Below are 24,841 nucleotides of genomic sequence, written 5' to 3'. Positions count from 1 at the left end.
GAGGGGAAGAGAGAGAGAGGGAGGAAAGGGGGGGGGCGGTTGGGGATGAGAGTGAGAGAATGTCGAGTGAGGGCTGGACAATAGCAGAAATGATCACGATTCTTTAAAACGATTATCCATCGATTTCGAAACTTTTTTTTTTCCAACTAGTAAAAGTCAAGCACTGCAAACTAACATCCTCCCTTCTGCGCATTCATCCCTGCACGTTGAGCACTTGATTCTTGAGCGTGCACTTTTGTATTTATTTTTGGGGGTCAAATACAAAATGACCATGTGAATATTGTGTGAAATCCCAGCCTCCCTCTTGGATTTTCATTCCGCTACATCCACACCTTTGGTCCCATTGTGTTTTTTTGCGGGGGGCGGGGGGGGGGGGCGGGGGGGGGGGGGGGGGGGGGGGGGTCTCTGTGGTCCTTTTTTCCTGAGCCTACGAGCAGGTCGGGGAGGCTTTGAGTGTCAGTTTGTGTTCGCTTGTGTGCGTGTGTGTTTGTGAGTGTGATGACGTCATTGGCCCTGAAGTCAGCTGCTGCAGTGGAGAGAGAGAGGAGAGAGAAGACGCGCGCACACAGCCACAGTCTCTCTGTCACTGGCTCCAGCAGCCTCGCTCGCCTTTCCCGAGCCAAAATGGCAGGAGCTGAAACGCACACACGCGCACTTGGAGCAATGCGCAGTGAAGCCTAGCTTAGCTTCTTTGACGCTAGCCTAGCCGACTCTGTCCATCACCATGGAGGAGGAGGACACGGGCGCCGACCCCTATTTACCTTACGACGGGGGAGGGGACACCATCCCCCTGCGGGAGATCCCGAGACGAGGTACGAGCGACAGCCAGGGCCTTTGAGGCGCCGTTGCTATTGACGACGCGGTGCGGCGGCGCAAGGATGATCAGATTAAGCCAGAGGCCTTGCGAGCCGCGTCGGCCGCAGCCCGTCACGAGACGTCGGTCGTGCTCCAAATGTCAACCGCGTGTCGACGCGGCGGCGGGCCCCCGATAAGCAGATCGGCGGCAAGATTTACATGTCAAGTGCATGCTCGGCTACGAATCCAAGCAGGCAGTTTCTCATCCGCTAGTCCGCAAATGGCCGCCCGAGGCTTCATTCTGCGGCCAAAATACAAAGCCGCTTCCAATGAAGTCGGGACCTTGCGTTCAGCGTCAAGCCAAACGGAAGACGAGGCGCTGAATTAAATACGCTAGGAAGGCCAGGGACTTGATGCTCACACTGATCATCTTGATTGTTTTTAGCCAAGAATCATTCATTTTGAATTTTAGGGCCGCGACATGTGTCGGGAAAGCTGCGCCAGGTGGCACAAAAGTTGAGAAATGCTCATCAAACACCCGTTCGGAACGTGCCACGGGCGAGCGGGCTAACTGGGAACAGGTGGGAGCCACGAGGAGCCGGCGAGAAAACGGGACGGCGGGGCTCGTTTTCCAACATGGGGGTTGCTGGTTCCGTCGCCGACCATTAGGTGAATAAGGCAACTTTGAGTAGTTGAGGTCGAAAAGAAGAGTAAGAGTCCGTCTCTGTGGTGAATGCGCATCACATATATGACCTAAAATTGGAGGTCAGGCTGCCCACGTTGCCAGCGGAAGTTCCGGAACAACACGAGCGGAGCAGCTACGGTTTTAGCGACCTCCGAACGCACTTCCTGCGGCCACACATGCAAACAGAACGTGGGCCCAACATCTGACTCGCCGCTGTGTATTTGCTTTGCTTTGTGGGAATGACCCATAATTGGGGACCTTCTCTGCCTCTTAGTCTCACTCTCATTCTTCTGCCCCCCCCTTCCACGTGGGCGTGAGACTCGAGTCTGGTGCCGGCTTGCTTTCCTGCCGGCTTAGCTGGTGAGCGGCGACAAAAAGGCCCCGCCCGAGGCTGACCGGTGTGGGGGGCGACTCGGATTTAGCGACCCTGCTCACGCGGGTCCCTTGTTGTTTCTTTGGCCGGCTTCACGCAACGACGCCACATACTCGAGGGGCCCGTGTTGTGGCGACCGACCGGGCTCATTTGCTATGACTCGCGCCGAACGAGCAAAGGAATTGTCTCCTAAATCTCTCAGGTTTTTTTTTTTTTTTTTTGCCCGAGTCTTAAAAAGCGAGTTGAAGGACGGCCCGTTTGGCCGTGAAGGATGAAACGAACTCGAGCAGGGGGAAGTCACCCGTTCCGCCAGCGCTGATATTGAGTCTCTCTCGCCCGTGCAGGGTCCCACTATGCCATGTCCAATGGGGGCGGCGCACCCAGCAGCTCCACCCACCTGCTGGACTTCTTAGAGGAGCCCATTCCGGGCGTGGGCACCTACGACGACTTCCACACCATCGACTGGGTGCGAGAGAAGTGCAAGGACCGTGAGAGGCACCGCAAGGTAACGAGCGGTTCAACCGGTCCCAACGGGACACATCTCGTCGCATTTTAGCCCGGATTTGCAAGTTTGGGCCGCCGCCCTCTAAGATAATATTGACTCAAGTCTGACAGTTTGGATATGAAGCCGTGACTTCACGACATCATACACCACCAAAAAACAAAAAAAAAATCGGGAGCTGTCTATCAACTGCAGTGAATGAGTTAAAAAAAAAATAGGAGACTTTCTCCTATTATCCATTGTGAAGTCTGTCACTTGATTGGCACTAGAGGCCAGTCAGTCATACACGGGGCGCCCGGCTGACCGGTCAAAGGAGAGAAGCGTGGAGCGGCATTTTGGGCTCTTTGAGAAAACTTGGAAGTCCAAGGACCGTTCCGGGACGACCGACTGTCATCGGGACGTGCGCGCACGGCTCGCTCTCAGTCCGTTCGGCGCAGGTCATCGCCGTCAAAAATAAGGGCAGAACACGTACGCGAGAGTCGCATCGGGCAGTCTGGGTTCTTGCACTTATGTATCGATGCTCTGGGAATCCCCGGCGTCAAACGTTGTGTTCGTTGTGTGCGCAGATCAACAGTAAGAAGAAGGAGTCTGCGTGGGAGTTCACCAAGAGTCTGTATGACGCCTGGTCCGGATGGCTCGTCGTCACGCTTACAGGCTTAGCCTCCGGTAACGGCCTTTGTCCCCGCCTTGCAACTTGCACACCCGCTCGCCTCGCGTTTTCATCAAAAATCCCACCTTGACGATCGAACGCCACCGTCACACAACCCCACGCCGCCACACGCTGAAAGAATGACGTTCTTTCTTTTTTCAACCCGTACGGACAGCTGACACGTGTACGCCGCGGGTGTCCAAACTTTGTGGGCGGAGGGCCGCATACGGACCAACGGAAGGATGAAAGGGACACTTTCAAATTGCGTCAACTTTTTGAAACACGCTCCGGTCGGTCAAGGAAGCAAATCCGTATCGTTTGTGTCGTCTCCTTCATACCATCAGCTTTGTTTGTTTAGGAAAATAGTTTTTGGGGTGGCCAACGGCCCTCACTCTCACAGAATAGTTCCGGCTCTGCACTTCACAGCGACCCAATCTCCACTTTCAGACCCCAAAAAAGGAGAAAAAAAAAAAACGGGAGTGAGGTGACCCTTTTTCAAACAGTTTCTGGAGATGTGCAGACTGATGCTGCCCCCCCTCCCCCCTCCACGGTCCAAGAATTGTCAGCAAAGCTTGGCTGTCATCTATCTGTCCCAGACGCAGTCGTGAATGCATTCCACCAAGGACCGTCGTCACGAGTTGAAGTGGTTAAAAGCACTCCCCTACCAAGGCTCATCGATAATATTGGCGAGCGCAAAGGCGGAAATAACCCGCGAGCGCAAAGTGACGTGGCGGTTGACAAGCGCGCCACGCCGGCCGTGCCGGTTTCTCTTTTGCCTTGCGGCAGGCGCGTTGGCGGGCCTGATCGACATCGCCGCCGACTGGATGAACGACCTAAAGGAGGGCGTGTGCCTGAGCGCCATGTGGTTCAACCACGAGCAGTGCTGCTGGACGTCCAACGAGACCACGTTCGCCGAGAGGGACAAGTGCCCCCAGTGGAAGAGCTGGGCCGAGCTCATCCTGGGCCAGGCTGAGGTGAGCCGCCGAGGAATGTACATCTACTGGGCGCTGTCCTTCGCCTTCCTCGCCGTGTGTCTCGTCAAAGTGTTTGCTCCGTACGCCTGTGGATCGGGGATTCCGGAGGTAAGGGAAGAATGGACAGCGCGCTGGTTTAGTTTTTTTTTTTTTCCTCCTTTCCCAAGTGAATGAGTGAAACACTCTCTTAGTGCGCCGCCATTACTTAAGGGGTCCGCAAAACCAATTGAGAGCAGGGTCATTATCATCATCACCACGCCCCCCCCCCCAAAAAAAAAAAAACTAGCCAGTTGATGCTAATTAAGTTGAAAAAGCATTTTTGTTCACGTAATAAAAGAAAACGCTTTAAAATAACACTTAGCTTTTCATAAAAGCAACTTCAACGATCATTGTGGCCAAAATGTCCTTTGTTGCGGTCGCTTGTCCGCGTGTGCCCCGCGATGGGCTGGGAACCAGTTGAGGGCGTACCCCGCCGACCGCCCCAAGACGGCCCTGGCGCGCCCCGCCACCCTCCTGAGGAGAAAGCGCTTCAGATCACGGATGTCCTTCGTTTCAGACATGAACTTTCAGAGTTCCGTTTCAATGTCGTCATTTCGGTCTTGCTGTCTGGAGGAAGGGCGCTCGAACAGTCCTTCCTTTGGGAATTGAGATGTACTTTGTGATGTTTTTTTTTTTTTTTTTTTTGGTGTCTTGGACTCCAATAATACTCCACATTAAAATCAAAAAGAAAACAACTTGGTCAGCAAGACGAAAAACCAGTGAATGCGAAACTGGACGTTTTACACTGTCAGTTCATTCTGAAGTCATCAATATGAAGAGAGAGTCCCCGAGCTTCATGCCAAACGCAGGAGGCGGGCTCAAGAAATTGAGCATCGGTGTGAGCCAGGGGTCACGGACCGGTCCAAAGTCGATTGCGCGGGTTGTCGGGACATAAACCAAAGCCAAAAAGAAAGATTTGGGTGTCCGTGTGGGTGTCGCAAATATTCTCTATTTTGCTGCTCGTGCACGCTGCACCCCGAGCGTGTTAGGGGCCCCGACATTCTTCGCGGTGTGCCCGCGCAGTAAGGGGTCGGTTGCGGGAGGTGGCTTGCTTGCAAAGTAGCTCTTGGGTCCCAAAAAAAAAATGATTGGCCACCCCCTGGTGCAAACCTTCAAGCAACTGCCCCTTCTAAGTACCCACGTGTGCTGAGGGCAGCGACCTGCGCAGTCCCGTAGGGGGCGGCAAAGGTGAGCGTCGCCCCTGGGCTCCGTCGAGGCCAGCTTCGGCGCTCCGAACTCCGGACCCGTGCTCTGCCCCTCAGATCAAGACCATCCTGAGCGGGTTCATCATCAGGGGCTACCTGGGCAAGTGGACCCTGATGATCAAGACGGTGACTCTGGTGCTGGCGGTGGCGTCGGGCCTGAGTCTGGGCAAGGAGGGCCCGCTGGTGCACGTGGCGTGCTGCTGCGGCAACATCTTCTCCTACCTCTTCCCCAAGTACAGCAAGAACGAGGCCAAGAAGCGAGAGGTGGGCGCCCCGCCGTTTCCGCCCCGCCTTTTGCCATTTTCCGTTGACGCTTCGTCTCGCCTCAGGTCCTGTCCGCCGCCTCGGCAGCCGGCGTGTCGGTGGCGTTCGGGGCGCCCATCGGCGGCGTTCTCTTCAGCCTGGAAGAGGTGACCCCGGCGGGAGCTCGGCGCAGGTTTGTTTGCCGGCGGGACGCCGCTTGACGCCTCTCCCGTCCCCCCCCCGCCAGGTCAGCTACTACTTCCCTCTCAAGACGCTGTGGCGCTCCTTTTTCGCCGCCCTCGTGGCCGCCTTTGTCCTGCGTTCCATCAACCCGTTTGGAAACAGCCGCCTGGTGCTGTTCTACGTGGAGTACCACACGCCCTGGTACCTGTTTGAGCTCATCCCCTTCATCCTGCTGGGCGTTTTCGGGGGCCTGTGGGGCGCCTTCTTCATCCGGGCCAACATCGCTTGGTGCCGGCGACGGAAATCCACCCGCTTCGGCAAGTGCTTCGGCGTTTGCGAATACACCCGTGAAAGTCAGCGTTTCTTGAACTAGTCTTTCCTGGAAACGCTGATTTCAAAAACCGACCCGTCCGGCCAAGATCTTTTTCAATTCATGAATCGTGCGATCCAATCGCCCGTATTTTGACGGGCCCAAATCAGGGCGGGCTTCCAAATTGAGGGCGCAGAAGATGCACTCGAACGCATCACGAGGGAGTCCGAGCGCGCGGCCTCAAGGGTGACGGCGGGCCGTCGGTTTCCCCCTCAGGCAAGTACCCGGTTTTGGAGGTGATCCTGGTGGCGGCCATCACGGCCGTGGTGGCCTTCCCCAACCCGTACACGCGGCAGAACACCAGCGAGCTGATCAAGGAGCTCTTCACCGACTGCGGCCCGCTGGAGTCCTCGCAGCTCTGCCAATACCGCAGCCAGATGAACGGCAGCAAGGCCTTCACGGACAACCCCAACCGGCCCGCCGGGCCCGGCGTCTACGCCGCCATGTGGCAGCTCTGCCTCGCGCTCATCTTCAAAATCATCATGACCATCTTCACGTTCGGCCTCAAGGTGAAGCCCGCGTTCGCGCGTCGGCGTGACGCACGTTCGCCAGCGAACCGCCTCGCCGACTCTGCCCCGCCCCCCCCCCCTCCAGGTTCCGTCGGGTTTGTTCATTCCCAGCATGGCCATCGGGGCCATCGCGGGGCGGATCGTCGGCATCGCCGTGGAGCAGCTGGCGTATTACCACCACGACTGGTTCCTGTTCAAAGAGTGGTGCGAGGTTGGCGCCGACTGCATCACGCCGGGCCTCTACGCCATGGTGGGGGCCGCGGCCTGCCTCGGTGAGTGCCGCGTGGCTTTTTGGGGAAGCCGGACAAGAGGCGGCTTTTGAACGGCCGTTTTCCTCGGGTGCTGCCGCGCAGGCGGCGTGACCCGCATGACCGTCTCCTTGGTGGTCATCGTCTTCGAGCTGACGGGCGGCCTGGAGTACATCGTGCCCCTCATGGCCGCCGTCATGACGAGCAAATGGGTGGGCGACGCTTTCGGCCGCGAGGGCATCTATGAGGCCCACATCCGTCTCAACGGGTACCCCTTCCTGGACGCCAAGGAGGAATTCACGCACACCACGCTCGCCAGGGAGGTGATGCGGCCGCGCCGCTGCGACCCGCCGCTGGCCGTGCTGACGCAGGACGACCTGAGCGTGGAGGACCTGCAGGGGGTCATCAACGAAACCAGCTACAACGGTTTCCCCGTCATCGTGTCCAAGGAGTCCCAGAGGCTCGTGGGTTTCGCTCTGCGCAGGGACATCACCATCGCCATCGGTAACCGCACCCGCCGCACCTTTTTTTGTCCCGGAAACGCTTGAGTAGTCCTGGGAAAGAAATGTTTTGGGCAACGACGTTGAAAAGCTGCGCGTTTGAACGTGGCCGCGGTCGAGCCTCAAGCGGGCTCCTTCCTTTGCACTCCGACAGAGAACGCCCGGCGCAAACAGGAGGGCATCATGTTGAACTCCCGGGTGTACTTCACCCAGCACGCCCCCACCCTGCCCGCCGACAGCCCCCGGCCCCTCAAGCTGCGCTCCATCCTGGACATGAGCCCTTTCACCGTCACCGACCACACCCCCATGGAGATTGTGGTGGACATCTTCCGCAAGCTGGGCCTGCGCCAGTGCCTGGTCACCCACAACGGGTGAGTGCCCGTCGTCCCTCCTGCGTCGCCGCGCCTCACGCTCGCGCCGACCGCGCCCCCGTTTCCCCGGTGCCGCCGCGTCGTTCCGGGCCAGCTGTGCCAGTAACGGGTGTCTCTTGCAGGATATTGTTGGGCATCATCACAAAGAAGAATATATTAGAGCATCTGGAGGAGCTCAAGCGCCACACAGAGTCCCTGGTGACTAGCCAACGCACTCGCCCGGCCCGGCCGAGCCTTTTGGGAAGGGATGCATGAAATGCGGTGTGGGGGGGGGGGTTAAAAAAAAAAAAAGCGGCGGCTTTATCCTCCTGCTTTCACTTCCTGCTTGGGTGCGGCTTACTTAGGAAGAGCTCATCCACGTTGTAGTCCCGCTGTAGTCGATTTGCCGCATTCCTGGCGGATGTAGCGAAGAGCCCGAGCCGTAGATTGTTCACTAGTACACAGTGCAGCGGCCGTCGTGGTAGGTGAACCGCATCGTGGTCGCCGTAGCCAAACATCTGACACATTGCAGTCGCCGCACGACAGCAGGGAGGCGCGGTCGTCGATGAGCCACGGTCCGGAACCCAGAGCCGAAGAGCCTTCATCTATCCGTAAAGCTGTCGATTCTTCACATTCAAGCGGCCGTAGCAAAGCGCCGTCCTGCTAGCTTTACCACGTGTTAGCAGCCATAGCCGAGAGCCGGAACTGTGCATTTGCCGGGCTTTAGTTCAGAAGCCGCGGTGAATGCTCGCCTCGGTGGATTTGCCACATTCTCGCCGCTGTCGCAAAAAGCCCTCGTAGCAGCCCTAGCCAAACGCTATGTCATGGTCGATTTACCGCACGGTCGCAGCCGTGGCACGGAGCCGTAGCCGTACGTCTCCCACGTTGTCGAACCGTAGCGAAGAGCCGCAGCCGTAGAGTCGCCATGGCAATAAGCAGTCAGTAACGGCGGGTCTATTTGTTGCTCAATGGCGTGGCCGCGGCAGGATCAAGGTGTTGCTTCATGACTGTACATCAAAACCGATCCTGCGCCATTACGCCAATTGACCGGCCATCTCAGCAAAACACGCTTTGAACTTTGTTGATTGAGAGGAATTGAATTTCATTCATTCAGCGCTCTTTTTCCAAAATGCTCTTGTGCGGCTTGGCGCTGTGATTGAATGTTTTGAGTGACTAAAAGTAGCCACGTTGGTTGCTCGGTGCTTTTTGGGGCAAAAAGGTTGCTGGGATTTCCAAGAGCCACCCAGGAGTGACTTTCTTCTTCTTCTTGCGTGCGTGTGTGCGTGCTTGTGCGCTTTGTTCACCCTTCCTGCTCTTGGTCCCACGATGGATGCCGTGCCATCGCACCCGTCGCCGTAACAACCACTCGGCGGGTCGTGCATTTGAGGGAGCTTTTGTGATGGTCTTTCCCGACGGCGGTTTTGGCTCGTGCCGTGTCCCCTGGTCCTTGTCAGAACCCCAGACGGCTGCCATTGGCGTGAATGCCCGCAACTCCCGCTCTTCCGCGGTTCTTGTCGCAGAATTCTCTCCCCATTTCAAGGGGACACTCGGGCGGGGGTACGATCAAACTTCCCCGAGTTTGACCCCCGAGCGAGGCTCCTGTGCGACCACCAATGAGAAAACTGCGTTTGCTTGCCCATGAACCTGTACCCAATCGAATCAGAATGAAACCAATCCGTTAGCTTGAGGCACAGCTTAGCAAAGCTTGCTAATTTAGCTTCAGGTTGTCACCTTCACGGGCCGCATCGTGATTCGCTTTAGCAAGCTAGCCGTGGCATTTTAGCATGTTAAGCCAGTGACAAAGTTCATAGCCAAGCTGATATGCCACCAACAACTCAAAAACGCGGAACGTCGTTAGCTTAGCATTAGCATGAACTCAAGTCTAATCAAACTGAATCTTTCATTGTCTTTCACGTCATCATATTTACAGGCGACGTTTTAATTAGTGTCGCCAAGTTAGCATTAGCTTGTTGGGCCTATTGCTAAAATAGTGCCTGGCTGATGTGCGAGCAACCGCTTGAAAATGAGAAACGTTGCAAATGAACTCAAGCGCGCCCGGTGGAGGCTCTCCTTCGCCACAAAGTTTCTTCCTTGAAGCAGTCGCTGTCCCCCGAGACGCCTGGTGGTGGTGGCGGCGGTGGGGGGGAGACCCAATCGGCATTCCTGTGCTCACTAACTCTTCCTCTGTCACGCAGGCGGCTTCTTGGCATCATCACAAAAAAGGATATCCTGCGTCACATGGCTCAAATGGCAAATCAAGATCCCGAGTCCATCATGTTCAACTGATCCGATCCTTTCAGGATGAGGACGAGGACGAGGAGGAAGGAGTTTGCCTCTTGGACGACAGCTATCGTTGACATTCAGGCCTCGTTTTTTCCTTTTTGTGCACTTGGTCCGCCAGAGTCCATTGACGGCTACTGACAAACGGTGGCCCGAATTGTCGCTTCCTCTTGAATCCGCTGCTGAGCAAGATCGTTTTGTTCACGGAACCCTCCTCCGACATTGTGAAGTTTAAAAAAAAGACATCTGTGAAGTTATTGCGTGCGAGTTTTACTTTCCACTACTGCTACTTTTCCCATTTGGAGTCACTTTATAACTGGAGAAACTCGGATCGGCTCCGGCTCGCCCTCGGCCCGCTCGTGCTCTCGAAAATCAATGAGCGGGGGTGGACTTTTAACGACAAATCATCTCACCCCGTGTGCATTTTACCGTCGAAGCTTGATCTGGCAATACTTTTGTCACAACAAAAACCGGAATAAGAAACGTGTTGCTTTGTGCTCTCTTTCTCCCCACGAAGCCGTCGGCGCGCGTGGCCACGTCCGTCCGTCCTGCTGAGGCCCGGCGTCGACCCGTCTGTCTGCGTTTCTTAATTTATCAAGTCGTGTAACGTTGTGATCTTTGCTTTCTTTGATTGTACATTTGAAACATGAAGAAGGTTCATTAAATTTGGATTGAAATTTCAAGAGTCTGTCATGAATAAAACATTCGTGAGGTGGGGAAAAAAAAAATTGGGACTTTTGCCGGGAGCGGGGGTGATTCTATTTGAAGGTAATACTAATGTGAAATCAAAGAAGACGACACATTTTTTTTCTCTTTTCAATCATCGCTTGTATTCACTTGGAAAAGGCATCAGGAGAGCACCGGTAGGAAGCAGAGAAGAGAGGATCCAACCCAATCGTCGCACGTGGCGCATCATCACATCAGATCGCGAATGGAACAGGGAAACGCAAAAGATGGGACGCGCGGAGACAAATCGCTCTCATTCGTTCTGTCAATTCGCAAAAAAAAAAACATTCACGAATCACGTTCTAACTTTTCTTTTGATTCCAAACCACCGACGCGCATGCATCAGTTGGACAAAGGCCCGTTTTTATTTTGAAGTCTCGCCTGAGCGTCATGCAGAGCATTCGCAATCGACGTGGCGGCTGGTTTGACTTGCGTTTTGCGAGCGGAGCCTGGCCGGAACCCCAGTATGACTCCTCCCCCATTTGGAATGAAGACGAATCCACAAGCCATTTGGAATGATTTTCAATCGAACGTGATTATTCTTGTGACGTGTCATTTTCGAGATGCGAAACTGGCACGATGGCCGAGCAGGCTTCGAATAGTTTGGGGCTTTTCATTCCAATCGTTTTGGGTTTCATCAAATTCAGTCAGCTTCAATACTTTTTAGAGCAGGTTTGTCGAGTTTTATTTGTTGTCATTTTTTGTTGAAAAAAAATGCTCTGTTTCTTCAGTCTTTACTCGACTTCGCAGTCGTTTTATTTTAACATAGCATTTGTCGAGTACTCCGGTCAAATCTTCATCAAATTCAGTCAGCTTCAATACTTTTTAGAGTAGGTTTGTCGAGTATTATTTGTTGTCATTTTTTTTGTTGAAAAAAATGTTTCTGCTTCTTCAGTCTTTACTCGACTTTGCGGTCGTTTTTTTTTAACATTGCATTTGTCGAGTACTCCGGTCAAATTAGCGACATTTCACCAAAGACTTTTTGATTTCCCTTCTTCTGTACCAAAGTACAGCAATACGGAAATAAATCGGATATGAATTGACCACGATGAAAGCAAAGGACGCTTGCGCTCATTTTTTTAGACACGTAAGATGTCGTTTCAGATTTTAAACGTTTCATTTTTCAATTGTATTTCTTGTTTTGGTCATCTGTAATGGCCTTCCATGTCAAAATTTGGCTCATTTCAATTTTTTTTCCCACAACTCTCTACTTGAGGTCAGTCCGTAGGCATGGGTATTAGACACGTAAGATGTCGTTTCAGATTTTAAACGTATTTTCGTTTTTATTTCATTTTTCAATTGTATTTCTTGTTTTGGTCAACTGTAATGGCCTTCCATGTCAAAATTTGGCTCATTTCAATTTTTTTTCCACAACTCAACTTGCGGTCAGTCCGTAGGCATGGGTTTGATTGATTGATTATTTTCCCCTTTCCAAATTATTGGTCAATTTAAAGCAGGAGAGCGCAGAGGGCCAATGAGCCAAACATTCACCTTTATCCATTGAAAAAGATATATAAAATTGTATTTCTTTATTTTTGTTGTTTTTTTTTTGTTCACTGTAATAACTTTGGCGCCAAGACTTGGGGACAAAATCTGAATTTGCTCGTTGAAAACGGAATGAACGAAGGATAGCCGGATTGCAACGCAAATAAAAGGAGTCATTTTAGCGCACACTTGCGGTGGAAGTCGACATTTCTTTGCTGATGGGGAGTTTACATTCAAGCGTGACATGAAATGAAACGCTGGCATGTGATTGGTCAGTTGCCGGAAACAGCCCGACGTTTTTTTTTTTTTTTTGGGGGTGGGGGGTGGGGGGGTGAGTCATGTTCCTCGTCACACGTGACTCTCATAAAAAACCTGACAGGGCGGCGGGCTCTTGGCGGGGGGCTCGTCGGCCGGACTCCCTCGCGCGTGGTCGTCGAGGGGCGGGGCGGGCGGCGGTTCCAGCGGCGGGTGCACCGACACCTGGATGGCGATGTGCTGGCCCCGCTCGCGCTCGCGCAGGAGGGCCAGCGCGTCCCCGGGGCCGGCCACGGCGCCGGGGCGCCAGCCCTCGGGCACCTGCCTGAGGAAGGTGTGCCGCATCTCCTCCACGCCAACCACCTCCAGGATCTCCTCCATGAAGGTGCGGCAGTTCATGATGAGCGGCGGCAGCGGGATGCTGCGCGCCAGCTCCTCGATGTAGCGCGCCAGCTCCATGGTCTTGAACTGCGTGACCTTGGCCAGCTCCAGCGTCTTGGTGGAGGTGATGATGGGGATGCGCTTGGCGATCTCAAAGGCCTTCTGCAGCTTCTCGGCGCCCTCGGTGCGGAAGAACTCGTTGATGGCTTTCTCCGTCTTCTTCAGGTGGCTGCTCATCATGCACAGGCGCGTGACGTTGAGCGCCATGATGATGGTGAAGGTCACCAGGCACACCACCATGTAGTAGACGCCCATGTCGCCCTTGGTGAAGACCACGCGCAGCGTCACCGTGCAGTTGGAGGCGCCGTGCGCGTTGGACGCCACGCAGGTGTACTTGCCGCGGTCGGCAAATTCCACGCCCGTGATGTTGAGGACGCCGCTCTCCAGCAGCCACCACTTGCCACCTGCCCACACCGACGAAAGCAGTCAAAACCAAACGACGGCGCTGCCAAAGTGGAAAAGTACGCCTTCCGACCGCAGCGGTCCCACTTGTCGGCCTCCAGTCCCGCCGTCGCCCTCGCTTTGTCTCGCTTTGACGCAGGTCCCGTCCCACCGCCCTGTCTTTTTTTTGTCAACTGTTGGACCCACCCGGATGTCAGCGACACGTTGCGATTCATACGCTCAGCCGATTCCAAAGGAATTGAAGCAGTCAACCCCTTTCCCTTTCTCTTTCTCTCTTTACTTTGCCATTCACGTTTGCATCGCAACGGAACTTCAAACTGCTTCCTGCTTCCGCGCCTCAATCTCTCGGGAAATGTCGGCAGCCCCGAGGCGAGCTGAGCCTTTCCGGTGGGGGGGGGGCGTGTTCAATGTTACAATGTGGGAGTACAAGTTTACACCACCCCTCCCCCGCAAAAAAAAAAAAAAACATTAAAAAAAATAGCATTTTGCATGAGCTAAAGTGGGAACATGTTTTGCTTGCTTTTGTTTCCCGCTGACTTTTTCCCCCCCAAGCTCTTTTCAACCCAGCATGAATTTGCACCGCGTTTCAATCGATTCCTATTTCAACACGTCAACGGTTTAACGTCATCATCGTCAAGGGACGTTTCGTGCTCGGGTCTGTCGGGTGTCGGCGGCAGGGTCAAACTCGCCAATGGGCAGCGGGTGACCCGACCGTCGTCGTCGTTTGCCGCAAAGCGAGGGGAAACAAAAGCTATCCAAATCGGAAGCCGTTCGGGCAGAACCGGAGTTGCGAGCGTCTCACCGCTACTGGCGTCCGTGTCGACGAGGTCGCCGTGAGAGTTGAACCACTTGACGCTGGGGAAGGGGTCGCCGCTGACATTGCAGTCAATCAGCACGCAGCTTCCCTCTCGGGCGATCAGCTGGCTGGCGGCGGCGAGCGCGGCCGGGACGGACCCGCCGCCATCGGCGCCGCTCCCGTCTCCCGAGGCGGCGGCGCCAAAGGCCACGAGCCACGCCACCAGCGCAAACTCAAGTCCGCCGGACATGCCTTTTCGGTGGGAGGGGGCAGGGGGAGGCTGTCAGCGGGTCATTCCTCCATCCGACGACGCCGTGCTCGCTGAGTGGCTATCTCGGTTGAGCGGCGGCAAACATCTCACTGGAAGACAAGTTGTCACAAAGCCGCTTACAAAAAAAAACATTTTTTTTAAAGATCCATCCACAGATGATACGCGGCAACCAATTCGACGGTGGACACGTTGGAAGCCACTTTTTTTATTTTTCTTGCCCTGACAACATCGATCAACATTCTCGCCAAGTGTCAGATCTTGTACGGCGCGAATGCGACCCACTGCCGTACGGACCGGTCCAGCAGCCGAGATCTTCCAAGGCTTCGAATAGTTTGCCGTTTTTCATGACGCTTCGTTTTGACTTTAGGTTTTGAAGTTTACTTCGGCTGAACTGTTGTTGTTTTTGGTGATCTCGTTTGATCATTTTTATTCGTCTTTCAACATTGCTTCATTTCGCGTTTTTAAAAAATGTGTCGTATTTGTGAAGTGCAACAACAACCAAAAAAGGTTGCCAAGTACTGTGTGATAAAGAACAGTAGACTCATCTTTTCACCCTTCTAGATTATGAAAGTCATGCATTGAAAATCAACTCTGAAAGCTCATCTATCACAGAAAATAACAGAAACAAAAGACCTTGTCGCTATAATTTGAGTTGATCAATGCAAGATGTAACTGCAGTTACTTTTTTCTCTTAAAGCATTCTGACTTTTATTTGGTTGAACAAAGCAAAATGTTTTTGTTATTTTGTTGGTCTTCGTGACCTCGAATGAATAACCTTGATCGCCGACTTGCTGGCAAAGTCCAAGTGAGGCTAAAATGTGCCCTTGGGAACATTTCAGACTCCCCCCCCCAAAAAAGCGACCCATGTGGCAACTGCTGTGAACAAAAGACGCCCAAATCGGAACTGGTACAAAAGTAAAAATCGATTCCTTTCATAGTCGATTCACAAAGTGATCATTTTTGTCGTTGAATTGATGAATTGGCTGGAAAAAAATTCTCTTTATTCAAAACCATAACAGGATTTCAAATTGCCAGTGCGGAGAATTGAAAAAAAAAGTTGATGACTGTCTGCCAAAGTAAATGCACATGTTTGCAAAAGTCCCCATGTTTACATCTCACTGTTTCAAGAACAACGGAAGTGATAAAAGAGCCACAGATTGGTTCGCACTTTGGTTGTCATCCGATTTACGACTCGCATTTTCGTCACACGCGAATGACGTCATCGTGGTGAACACTCCGCAGACCGTTCGGATAATTTGTTTTGTTTTGTTTTTAATCCCAATTCAATTATTTCGCAAAATCGTTCACCCGAAATATTTATTGTTGGCTGGCTCGAATTTTACGGATTTGGAGAATTTTCAAGATGAACGATAAAGACTGGATTATCCAAATAGCATTTGAATGCTTCGTTCGTTGTCGATTAACTGTTGCACTTCTTTCAAAAAGTGACACTATTTTGGCCAAGTAGGGCAGAGACTACGGAACCGTTTCCTAATGTCGGAAGTAATAGTGAAGATTCGTCATAAATAGAAATAATCAAATCGAGATAGCTGAAAACAGGGAAGGAAGTCATCGCACTTTCCGAAGCAAGCGTTCCCAACTGGAACCTCGACTCGTTGACATCTTTTGCGGCCACGTACATAGAACAACGAGCTAGAAAGGTGGCGTTTGCACTTTTTTTGCGTCCAAACATTTGGGTGGTTGGAAATGAAACGCCGACCCCCCGCCGTTTTCCGTTTTCTTCCCGGCCTCGTCGCAGACCCGAACGAACGGGCCGATCCGCGGCTGCAATGGAAGATTACGAAACACGTCCGACTCCTCCACTCACTCCCGGATAGTGCTGCTAATGTGCGAGGGGGGGAGAGGATTACACTTCCATATCGTTCCGTGCTTCTTTATACCTTCTGCGTTCCGTTATATAATTTTGTTATTATATGTGAACTGTTCTGTAAATCGCTGTTACAGCCCCAGCTGCTGTGAAAGCGCTCGAGCTATCTATGTGTGCGCGCGTGTACATGTAACTGTCGTGCTTAATAAACGGGTGCGGGATACGGCTATGAACTGGACGCTGGTTCTTTGTCGCGGCAAGCAACCGCCCCGGAGTGCAAATAAAGCGGACGGAAATGGAACACGATGCCCGCCCGTGGCGACGACAAAAACGAGAAGGGTTTTACGTTTTTTGTTTCGAGCCGAGCCGAGCTCTCCTCTCTTCTGGTCTGGTCTGGTCTCGGAGAATGTCGCAGTGGGGTCGCGTTGCAAACAACGGAAATCCTCAGCGGCACGTCGACGACGTTTGGCGGAATTTCTCCAAAGCGCCGCGCTGACTTGGCCGCTTTTCTTTTCTTTGCCTATTTGTGGACTTCGGTGCTCACGTCGGGGCTTGTCTGCTGGGACAAGATGGGGCGACGATGCTCGCTCGAGTCGAGTCGAGTCCGGACGGGCCGTCGTCAAGTGAGCCGCTTCCCACGCCCCGACCCCTCCTTTCTTGTTGCCCCCCCCTCCCCCCTCCGCATGCCTCAAAGTGGTTCGCCGCGGCGGGGCGCTGCCGGCTTGCATCCACCCGCCCGGCGCTCCCCATCAAGCGCTCAAGTAAAAGGCGAGCTTTTCCCGTCTTCGCGCCGGCATTCAAAGCGGCCCCCCACTCTCAGTCTGAGGCTCGCCGCTTTCCTCCTCTTCCCTTTCTGCCCGACAGCCCACTTTCCACTTCTCCTTTGTCTTTGATGTTTCCATGTTGTCACATTTGACTTGAAATTGTGTTTTAAAAAAAGGGTAAATTTTTGAGGGCTGATGGCTGAAGGCTGAACATGCACCCCCCCCCCCCGAGGATTGCCTGCATTTATTGTTGCATCAATCACAGCACGTCATCCAGGTCCTGAAGCATCCAAGCGGGCCCAGACTGTCACCTTACCACCGTCATGGTAAACCCTTGCGATCATCATCGTTTTCTGAAACGCTGTGTTACATTTAGAATATTCTCGTGCTTTCAAATGCGTCCGTTTGGCTGCCCGGTTCTGGATGCCCAAGATTACTCGGTGGATTCCTTTTTGTCTCCACTCCAGAACGTTGGACGAGAAAGTGTTTCAAAAGAATACGGGCCCATCTGCGGTACAATTGGAAAAATATTTGCTCCCTCAAATATTCTGGGGGTATCGTTTTTGCACTTTAAAGATCAACAAACACATTTACATATAAAAAAATAACCCAAGTCTAAATATTTGTCGTCTGTGTATATTTCATGAACATATTCATTTCTAGACTGCCTCATTTAATTCGTGAGGCCCCACTCAAGTAACGTGTTACTAGGTGGTCGTCTTGAGCATCTCTCATGGACAGCTTTGGTTGAGGTCAATAAATAAGCCGTCTGGATCAGGATTCCTGCTTCGTTTGCCTTCATCTTATCAGAAACCGAATCTGTAAAAAGATCCATTTGCGTATCTCTGACATTATTTTAAATGCTTGTGTTTGTTGGGGGGGGGGGGGGGGAATACACGAGAAGAGGATCTTGGAAAAAAAATAATTGCCTATAAAATCGGAATTGCAATGTTGGGGGGGGGGATTGCAATTTGGTGATATCCCCAAATTGCACATCCCAAATCACAAGCCCTCTCTGATGAGATCGGCGAGGCGTCTGAAGGCCTGTTGGCGGGGAAAGGGCAGAGAGTCGGTGTTTTGGATCGTATCGTGTCGTGCGTGCGTGCGTGGTGGTTTTCGCTTGCGCGTGCGTACTTCATCCATCTGCTCAGGCGTGGACAGCGAAAAGGCCGCCCTGACGTGAGACGACGGCTCGCTACTGTCGATGGAGAACACGGCTCCCGGGACCAGCAGCACCTTTGAAGGAAAAAAAAAAAAATAAGCGGGACAGGGCGTAAGCACACGCGACAGGGCCGGCCGGGCGCCGCTGCTGGCAACCTCGACGGCGCGGCGTCAGTGCCTGCACACCTCTTTCTCCAAGGCTTTCTCCACGATGAGCTGACGGGTGTCGCGGACGCCCGTCAGCTCCAGCCACAGAAACATCCCCGCCGAGGGCGCGTGCCATTTGGCCAAACCTGAATCCCATTGCGCAAAGGTTAGACACGGTTTTCCACATTTGCTTCTCCTGTTCGGGGTCGCGGGGAGCTGTTGGTTCTTTGCGTTGTACCTGTGAGCCACTTGTGGGCGGAGCTCATCATGGCGTCCCGCTGCTTTCTGTAGAATTCGATCACCCTGCGGCAAGGCGGAAAAAAAAAAAAACAGGACGGCTTCCGATACTCGTCTTCGCCAAACGCTGCGGGGACAACATACCCGTCGATGTGCTGAAGAAAGCCATCTTGGCCCCAGTTGTGCAAGAGCTGCGACACCATGAGCTGCGCAGGAAGGAGGGCGAGACGCACACGGAGTCGGGATCAGACTTTTTCAAACCCCAACTTGGACCGCGTGCCCAACGCGTCCTCATCCCGCGATTCACGTCTCCCCGCCGGCTTCGTCTTGGACCGCGATCACTTTGGAAACGGCGAGCCGAGCCCCGATTTCCATTTTGGCTTCCCGCCGTCATTCCCGGCAAAAACCACGTGACACGGGTGGCGAACTGAACGGCAAGAGCTACTTTGTTTCAGAGGCGCATCGCCGGCTTGACGCTCGCGTTGCACGCCTCATGGATGCCCGTCAAAAAGCATTTCCATTTTGGTCCTTTTTTTGGAACTCCCCTTTCCCAGAGAAAAAGATAAACCGACAATATACATTGTACCTCGCCCCACAAAAAAAAACCCCAAAGCGCACGAAGCTATGTGGCCTCCCGTCGTTTGTTGTGACGCGGTGGTTCTTGTTTGCCATCGTCTCACGAAGCACGATCTTTTGGCTCCCGATCGCGGCGACGGCAAACGTTGCCGAGGCTTCATCCGTCCGTCCGCGCGAGCGAGGGGGCGCAAAGAGCGGCTCACCTGCGTGAAGGTGCTGGTGTGCATGCTGGAGGCCTGGATGTGCAGCACCACCCGCTCCACCAGCGGCTTGGGCCCCGTCACAAAGCCGATCCTCAAGCTGAGGCGGGCAAACGCCGCGTTAAAAGTCGGCAAAAGGGGCAAAGCCGAGCCCGGCGCGGGGCCGTGACGATCGGGGCTGCTCACCCCGAAGACAGGATCTTGGAGAAGGAGTCCATCCTGATGATGCGGCCGTCCACGTCCATGGAGAGGAAGGTGGGCGCCCAAGGCCTGTCGAACTGCAGGAAGTAGTAGGGGTCGTCCTCCACGATCAGCAGGTCGTACAACCTCGCCAGCTGCGCACGGTGACAAAAATCAGCCACGCGTGGCGGCTTTGGCGCACGTGGGCCACGGACCCGCTTCTACGGTGAAAGCGTTTTTGCAAATGTCCCCGGAGAGGGGCTGTTTCAGAAGCTCCCTCGCCGCCATTCACTCGCTTTTGCAAAGCGACAAGGCTTCATCCGGCAACAAATGCAAAGTCGACTTGGCATTGTTGTAAAAACAAGCCACGTGCCTGAACTTGGCGCATTTGAGCGGCGGCCGCCTGGGCGGAATGCCTTGTTGCGCTTACGTGCATTTGGACGGGCTACTCGGCGCCGACACGATGGCTGACGAGTGGTCGTTTCGCACAGCATCCGCAGGCGGGGGTTCGTGAACTCGACTGCGCGCAAATGTTCACGCCGCCTCTCCATTTGAAATTCGGCATCGCGCTATTTCCCATAATGCCGATCGACAGGTCGTATCCGAGAAGCATAACGAGCTCTTCATTCTCGTCAGCGACGCTTTTGACTTTGCTCGTGTGCGGAGGCCGGTCGACGCGTGCATTTTCTTTCAAGTGGCCTTACTGTGGACGCGATGCTACACGGTGACTCTTTGCTCACGCTTCTCGTGCGCTAAGGCGGCAAAGTGCTCGTCTCGATCGAGGCTCACGACAAGTACGAAGGATTTCCCTCTCCTGCAAGATTCTTGGAGATTGCGCATCGGTCGGCGTGCGGGGGACAGTCGATGGACAGGAAAGGCACCTGGTAGATTTCCTTCTTCCTCTGCGCGGTCAAGGATGCCCCGGTGGGGTTCCCCCCGTTGGGAATGGTGTAGAGGACCTTGGGCCTGCGAGCGTCCGACGGGTCCCAACGGGACAAGACCTCCTCGAGGGCCGCCGGTATCATGCCGTGCCGGTCGCTGGCGACGCTGACGATGTTGCAACCCAGCGGCTGGAGCTGGTTTACAAGACAAGAGGCGGCGGTTGGAGCGGTTTTCGCCGCGAAAGTCCCTTTGGGCGGGCCGGCCGCTCTTACCGCCGCCAGCGTTCCGGGGTAGGTGGGCGAGTCCAGCAGCACGTCATCTCCCGGGCCGACCAGCATCTCCATCACCTGCCACACCGCACGGAAGCTGAAACGGCGCCGCGGAGCGCCAGATCAAAAACGGGCCGGGCTGGGATGGGGTGGGGCGGCACGCACCTTGCAGAGTCCCTGCTGGCTCCCCGTGGTCACACACATGTCCATCTGTCCCTCCTCGCGACCGGAGGCGGCCGTCGGCGGGTCGTGGAGCCTCTTCTGCAGCTTCTTCATCCACGTCAGCAGTTCGGGGATTCTGCGCCCGGGTCACACGTTTCCATGAGCTCTCATACGGGACAAAAGTAACACTGACCTTGAGCGCGCACCGCAACACTGAGCACAACATTTTGACTATCTCATTTTAAAAAAAAAGTTGCAAATAAAAACATGTTTTTGTGAATAAGGGAAGATTTGGGGGGGGTGTTTGATCATTTTTCGGGTATGTGCACGCGCGAGAGTTTATGTGGTGAGCGTGAGAGTTTTGGGAAGTGAGAGAGGGAGTGATTTGGTCTGTCTGTGTGGTGTGCGTTGAGAACAGCGTGACAAGTTGAAGCACGTTACCCATTGGAGGCGGAGTACTGGAGGGCCCTTTTCATGGCCACCTGGTCGAAGGAGACCTCCGGGCCGTCCTTGACCTTGATGACGGCCGACTCGAAAGGGAAGGTGTCGGGGTTGGGCGCCCCTGCGGCCAGTGAAATCAGCGATGGAGGCGAGCGCTGCTGCAGCTCCGCTTTGGACCCGCAGCGCACCGGGAGAGCGGGACGGGACGACCACAAACAAAGCACATTCATTTGTGCATCCGCAAGCATGCACAACGCTTCACTTTCATTTTGGACTTCATTCTTTAAATATTGCTAGTCTCTAAGTCCTTACTTTTTTTTGTGCTATGTCTGACTGAATAAGTAACATTTTATGGCCTTTTCGCCTCTAGCCGCTGCTTATCCAACCTGGTAGATGTGCTGTCAAAAGAAAACCTCAAATATCCAAGCGCCCCCCCCCCCAAAAAAAAAAAGATTCTCTCATGTTTTCAGTATGAGATGATGTGTGTGGCATTTTGAGAAAAAAAATAATAAATGTGAAAATTGCGCTGTCAATACTTTCCGTGGGCGCTAAACGTTTACTCATGCGTTTATTTTGTGGACACTCACTCAGCATTCTGATGGGCGACGGCTTCCTTGCTGCACTGACAGCCGTGAGGAATCGAGCGTAATTCATGTTTCCCGTCGGCAGCCTTGCCCTGCAAACCACTCGCAGGCACTCCAGTCAAGTGTTCCTAATAATGCGACAAGCCTTTTTCAAACCGCTACAACTTGACAACGCTTGTCATAAAGCGGACATATGAATCCTCGTGAATGACAAGCTCGGGTCGGCACTGAGAAAAGTAAATCTCGTCGTAGGCTTATGACGTCACCGACCTGGTGCGCCTCCTGACGCCGGTTCATCGAGTACTTCCGGGAACGTCAACCAAATCAAAAGTAAATAAATCAAACGCACAGGCCGAGTCCCGTTCGGAAAGGCGGGGCCACGCAAGACACGCTTACAGCAGTGATTCCCAACCTTTTATTTTCGAGCTGAGGCAAATATTTCCCCACGGGAAAAAAAAAAAAATCTCACCGCGCACCACTGAGCAACATGATGAGCGAAAAGGGCATACGGTACGCCGGTTAAAATGACATGGGTTTACCTCTGTCATCTACCGGAAGAGCATTTGTTTGTTTCGCCTGTTACTATGTGTGGATGGCATAGATAAATTGTCAAAACAAGGTTTTCATTCGAAAATCATTGTTTTTGCCAAAGTGATTGACGTGGGATGTGATCCCGCTTTACACCTGTTGCGAATCACTGGCTGCCAATGCAAAGTTCATGCAAAAATCAAGCGCTGCTCATGCTGTGCGTCCCGTTGCCGCGAGAGGGCAGTGAGCGTCAGCATGACAGCAAAAATGGACGGAACTAGAGGAAGATGCGTCAGTTGTGTGTTGTTAGCATTAGCTCGTGCCAGCAAACGGAACTCCTGACTTTATCTCTTACTCTTTAACGTTGGATCCGCCGATTTCTGAATGCTTTCTGGCCGCCAAATCCCATTTTTATGGTGACCAAATTTAACAGTCGGTACTTTGCGGCGCGAGTCAAGTTTGCGTGGACTTATTTTTGGGTGCCTTTGCTGACATGCACTGAAGAGCCTCTGCTGCTGTCGTGATTTCAATGGGGAAAAGGAAAGACGTGGTTCATTCCAGATTTCTCTGTAAGTATCGACTCTCTTGACGAGTGTAAATGACCCCCCGCTAAACGTCAGGCAAGCCCCCTCGCTGGCCATCTTTAAAACTCGCCCGAAAGCTCATTTTTATTCTTTGCCTTTTGACTCAGCATGAGGCTTGCTTTTTAGTTGGACTGCTTCTGGCGCTTTTACTGTCTTCATGATTCATCGGTAGTTGTATCGTTTGTTGTTGTACGTCTTATTTTTGCTCCGTGTGCAAGCACTCGGTATACAGCGATGATCGTTTTCAAGTGCCCCCAAAAATACAGTTGCGTTTTCCCTTGCAGGCGAAGGCGGCTTGGGGCCGCACGGCATGCACAAGCACAAGCATAAAAAACACAAGAGGCACAAGAGGAAACATCACGGCCTCCCTGCGGTGCCGGAGCCCGTCGTCGCCCCTCGGCCACCCCCGCAGCTGCGACTCAAAATCAAGTTGGGAGGGCAGACGCTGGGGACGAAGAGGTGAGACTGACTGACTGACTGACTGACTGACTGACTGCCACACGTCACGCGCAGTTGGCCATGCCCGTTTCACTGCTGCTTTGACCCTGCAGTGTTCCGACTTTCACCGTGCACCCGGGCGTGGCTTGTCCCCCCTCACCACTGATGATTGTGGAGGATGATGATGATGACGCGGAGGAAGATGACGAGCCTTCTGTGCCTCTGGAGCAGTATCGGGCCTGGCTGGGTGAGAAGCAGTCTAGCGAAACCCCCCAGTGATGATTTTTGACCGTCGACTCGTCGCTGATTATTTTTTTTGCCATGAGCCCAGAAATGGCAGCTTATGATGGGTCGGCAAATAGATGTTTGTTTTTAGGTGACCATCGGCCTTTTGTCACCAAATACAGAGCTCGTTGCGCCAAAAATAAGCCTCCAGGAAAAACGACAAATTGCCCAAGAATGCAACCAGTTGAGGGTGTATCCCGCCTGTGGCCCCAAGACTGCTGGGATAGGCTCCCGCGACCCTCGTTGGGATAAAGCGCTTCGGCTAATGGACGGATGGCCAAGAATGAACATTGAATTTGCTTCCATTTAATTGCGTTGCTGCTCAGGCGTGTGCACAGAAAGAACCCTGCTGGTGCTCTGCCACATTTTTTCCTTCCTGCGAATCAATACTTAAAACATGAGAAAAATACTTCCCGCAAAAATGTTTTGATATCAGATGGGCATTTCAGTTGTTCGAATTTTTCTGCTTGCTCTTTGAACAAGGGCACGTCGATGACATATATGCATGCCCTGTAACTTCTCCCCAGCCCTTTGTGTACTGACCGCGTTAACGTAAATGAATGCGTAGAACCGTGTTTCTGAATTCTGTGAAGAATTTTTTAGCAATGGGCGTCCTGTTTTTTTTTTTTTTTTTTTTTTTTTGCGCCTGCCGAAATGTCTGTGCGCACATGTCATTGTCCGTCTCAGATGAAGACAGCAACATGGCCACGTCTCCTCTGGCCGACATGGACTCGGACTCCATGTTGGGAGTGCCTGTGGACGAGGAGGAGAGGTGGCTGGACGCTCTGGAGAAGGGGGAGCTCGACGACAACGGCGAGCTGAAGAAGGAGGTCGACGAATCTTTGCTCACGGCCCGACAGGTGAGGAGGAGGAGGAGGATTTCGTGTGTGTGTGTGTGTGTGTGTGTGTATACGCACGCACATTTTTTTGCCCACAGACACGTTGTGCATTTCAGAAAGCGCTACTCCACAAGCAGCAGATCCAGCCCCTCTTGGAACTGCCCATGGGCTACAAGGAGAAGGAGATGACCGCCGAGATGATGCAGAAGCGGGAAGAGCGCGCTCGCAAGCGACGCTTGCAGGCGGCCAAGAAGGCCGAGGAGAACAAGAACCAGACCATCGAGAGACTCACCAAGACCAGCAAGGCCAAGATGAAAAGCACGCGGGAGAAGAAGTCCAAGCAGAGCCAGTGTCCCATGGTCCGATACAGCGACTCGGCACGAGGCGTGACCGTCTCCTTCCCCGCGGGCGTCCCTGCGCCCGAGGCCGCGCCCGGCGCTCCGCCGCCCGCGGCC

At 53.5% G+C, this 24,841-nt stretch overlaps 4 protein-coding genes across 10 annotated transcripts in view; 2 read left to right on the top strand and 2 right to left on the bottom strand.

The window, feature by feature from the left end:
- clcn3 (chloride channel 3) overlaps positions 1–10,588 on the top strand; it is a 22,575-nt gene extending 11,987 nt beyond the window's left edge. For 2 of the 5 annotated variants that reach the window (XM_019858280.1, XM_019858279.1), the window contains exons 3-14: positions 2,198–2,358; positions 2,922–3,021; positions 3,791–4,086; positions 5,280–5,486; positions 5,552–5,632; positions 5,713–5,965; positions 6,235–6,527; positions 6,613–6,799; positions 6,881–7,279; positions 7,430–7,646; positions 7,769–7,844; positions 9,821–10,588. In XM_019858280.1, the coding sequence (XP_019713839.1) occupies positions 2,198–2,358; positions 2,922–3,021; positions 3,791–4,086; positions 5,280–5,486; positions 5,552–5,632; positions 5,713–5,965; positions 6,235–6,527; positions 6,613–6,799; positions 6,881–7,279; positions 7,430–7,646; positions 7,769–7,844; positions 9,821–9,982 (2,432 nt within the window). In that variant the 3' untranslated portion in view covers positions 9,983–10,588. Of the gene's footprint in view, positions 1–478; positions 813–2,197; positions 2,359–2,921; positions 3,022–3,790; positions 4,087–5,279; positions 5,487–5,551; positions 5,633–5,712; positions 5,966–6,234; positions 6,528–6,612; positions 6,800–6,880; positions 7,280–7,429; positions 7,647–7,768; positions 7,845–9,820 lie in introns of those variants that run through there. The other 3 variants (XM_019858281.1, XM_019858283.1, XM_019858282.1) reach the window with 3 other exon arrangements.
- Positions 10,589–11,877: 1,289 nt separating this feature from the next.
- mfap3l (microfibril associated protein 3 like) lies at positions 11,878–20,551 on the bottom strand. Of its 2 annotated transcripts, XM_019858320.1 has the most exons (3): positions 16,456–16,841; positions 14,017–14,370; positions 11,878–13,216 (listed from the first exon to the last, which is right to left on the bottom strand). In XM_019858320.1, the coding sequence occupies exons 2-3, from the start codon at positions 14,258–14,260 to the stop codon at positions 12,465–12,467; spliced, it is 996 nt and encodes a 331-aa protein (XP_019713879.1). In that variant the 5' UTR covers positions 14,261–14,370; positions 16,456–16,841; the 3' UTR covers positions 11,878–12,464. The 2 variants fall into 2 exon arrangements, with proteins under 2 accessions (XP_019713879.1, XP_019713880.1); XM_019858321.1 differs by lacking the exons at positions 14,017–14,370; positions 16,456–16,841 and adding an exon at positions 20,529–20,551.
- On the bottom strand, positions 17,494–22,061 carry aadat (aminoadipate aminotransferase). 2 transcript variants are annotated; one of them, XM_019858314.1, is made up of 14 exons: positions 21,716–22,061; positions 21,129–21,297; positions 20,691–20,823; positions 20,529–20,603; positions 20,256–20,450; positions 19,381–19,529; positions 19,198–19,294; positions 18,563–18,624; positions 18,420–18,484; positions 18,221–18,327; positions 18,008–18,109; positions 17,803–17,917; positions 17,671–17,692; positions 17,494–17,640 (listed from the first exon to the last, which is right to left on the bottom strand). In XM_019858314.1, exons 1-12 carry the CDS (start codon positions 21,780–21,782, stop codon positions 17,876–17,878), a joined length of 1,263 nt encoding a protein of 420 aa, XP_019713873.1. In that variant the 5' UTR covers positions 21,783–22,061; the 3' UTR covers positions 17,494–17,640; positions 17,671–17,692; positions 17,803–17,875. The 2 variants fall into 2 exon arrangements, with proteins under 2 accessions (XP_019713873.1, XP_019713872.1); XM_019858313.1 differs by having other exon boundaries at positions 17,494–17,692.
- Positions 22,062–22,532: 471 nt separating this feature from the next.
- The window catches only part of ino80b (INO80 complex subunit B), a 22,729-nt gene continuing 20,420 nt past the window's right edge, over positions 22,533–24,841 (top strand). Inside the window, exons 1-5 of the mRNA XM_019858319.1 lie at positions 22,533–22,809; positions 23,109–23,283; positions 23,376–23,509; positions 24,235–24,407; positions 24,503–24,811. Coding sequence (XP_019713878.1) covers positions 22,770–22,809; positions 23,109–23,283; positions 23,376–23,509; positions 24,235–24,407; positions 24,503–24,811 — 831 coding nt within the window. The 5' untranslated portion in view covers positions 22,533–22,769. The remainder of the gene's footprint in view (positions 22,810–23,108; positions 23,284–23,375; positions 23,510–24,234; positions 24,408–24,502; positions 24,812–24,841) is intronic.

Source organism: Hippocampus comes, unplaced genomic scaffold, assembly GCF_001891065.2.
Source record: "Hippocampus comes isolate QL1 unplaced genomic scaffold, H_comes_QL1_v1.1 scaffold48, whole genome shotgun sequence".
In the NCBI taxonomy this organism is placed as follows: Eukaryota; Metazoa; Chordata; class Actinopteri; order Syngnathiformes; family Syngnathidae; genus Hippocampus; species Hippocampus comes.
The sequence above is the reverse complement of the archived record's forward strand: the minus strand, read 5'-3'. Positions and strand labels throughout refer to the sequence as shown.

Excerpts from the sequence above, each read along its gene's own strand:
- mfap3l (XM_019858320.1), bottom strand. The coding sequence starts at position 14,260 with ATGTCCGGCGGACTTGAGTTTGCGCTGGTGGCGTGGCTCGTGGCCTTT. Across the intron at positions 13,217-14,016 it reads CGACACGGACGCCAGTAGCG|GTGGCAAGTGGTGGCTGCTG; the intron begins GTGAGACGCTCG and ends CGGTGTGGGCAG.
- aadat (XM_019858313.1), bottom strand. The coding sequence starts at position 21,782 with ATGAATTACGCTCGATTCCTCACGGCTGTCAGTGCAGCAAGGAAGCCG. Across the intron at positions 20,824-21,128 it reads CAGTACTCCGCCTCCAATGG|AATCCCCGAACTGCTGACGT; the intron begins GTAACGTGCTTC and ends ACCCGGGCGCAG. Across the intron at positions 18,110-18,220 it reads AGAAAGCCTTGGAGAAAGAG|GTGCTGCTGGTCCCGGGAGC; the intron begins GTGTGCAGGCAC and ends TTTCCTTCAAAG.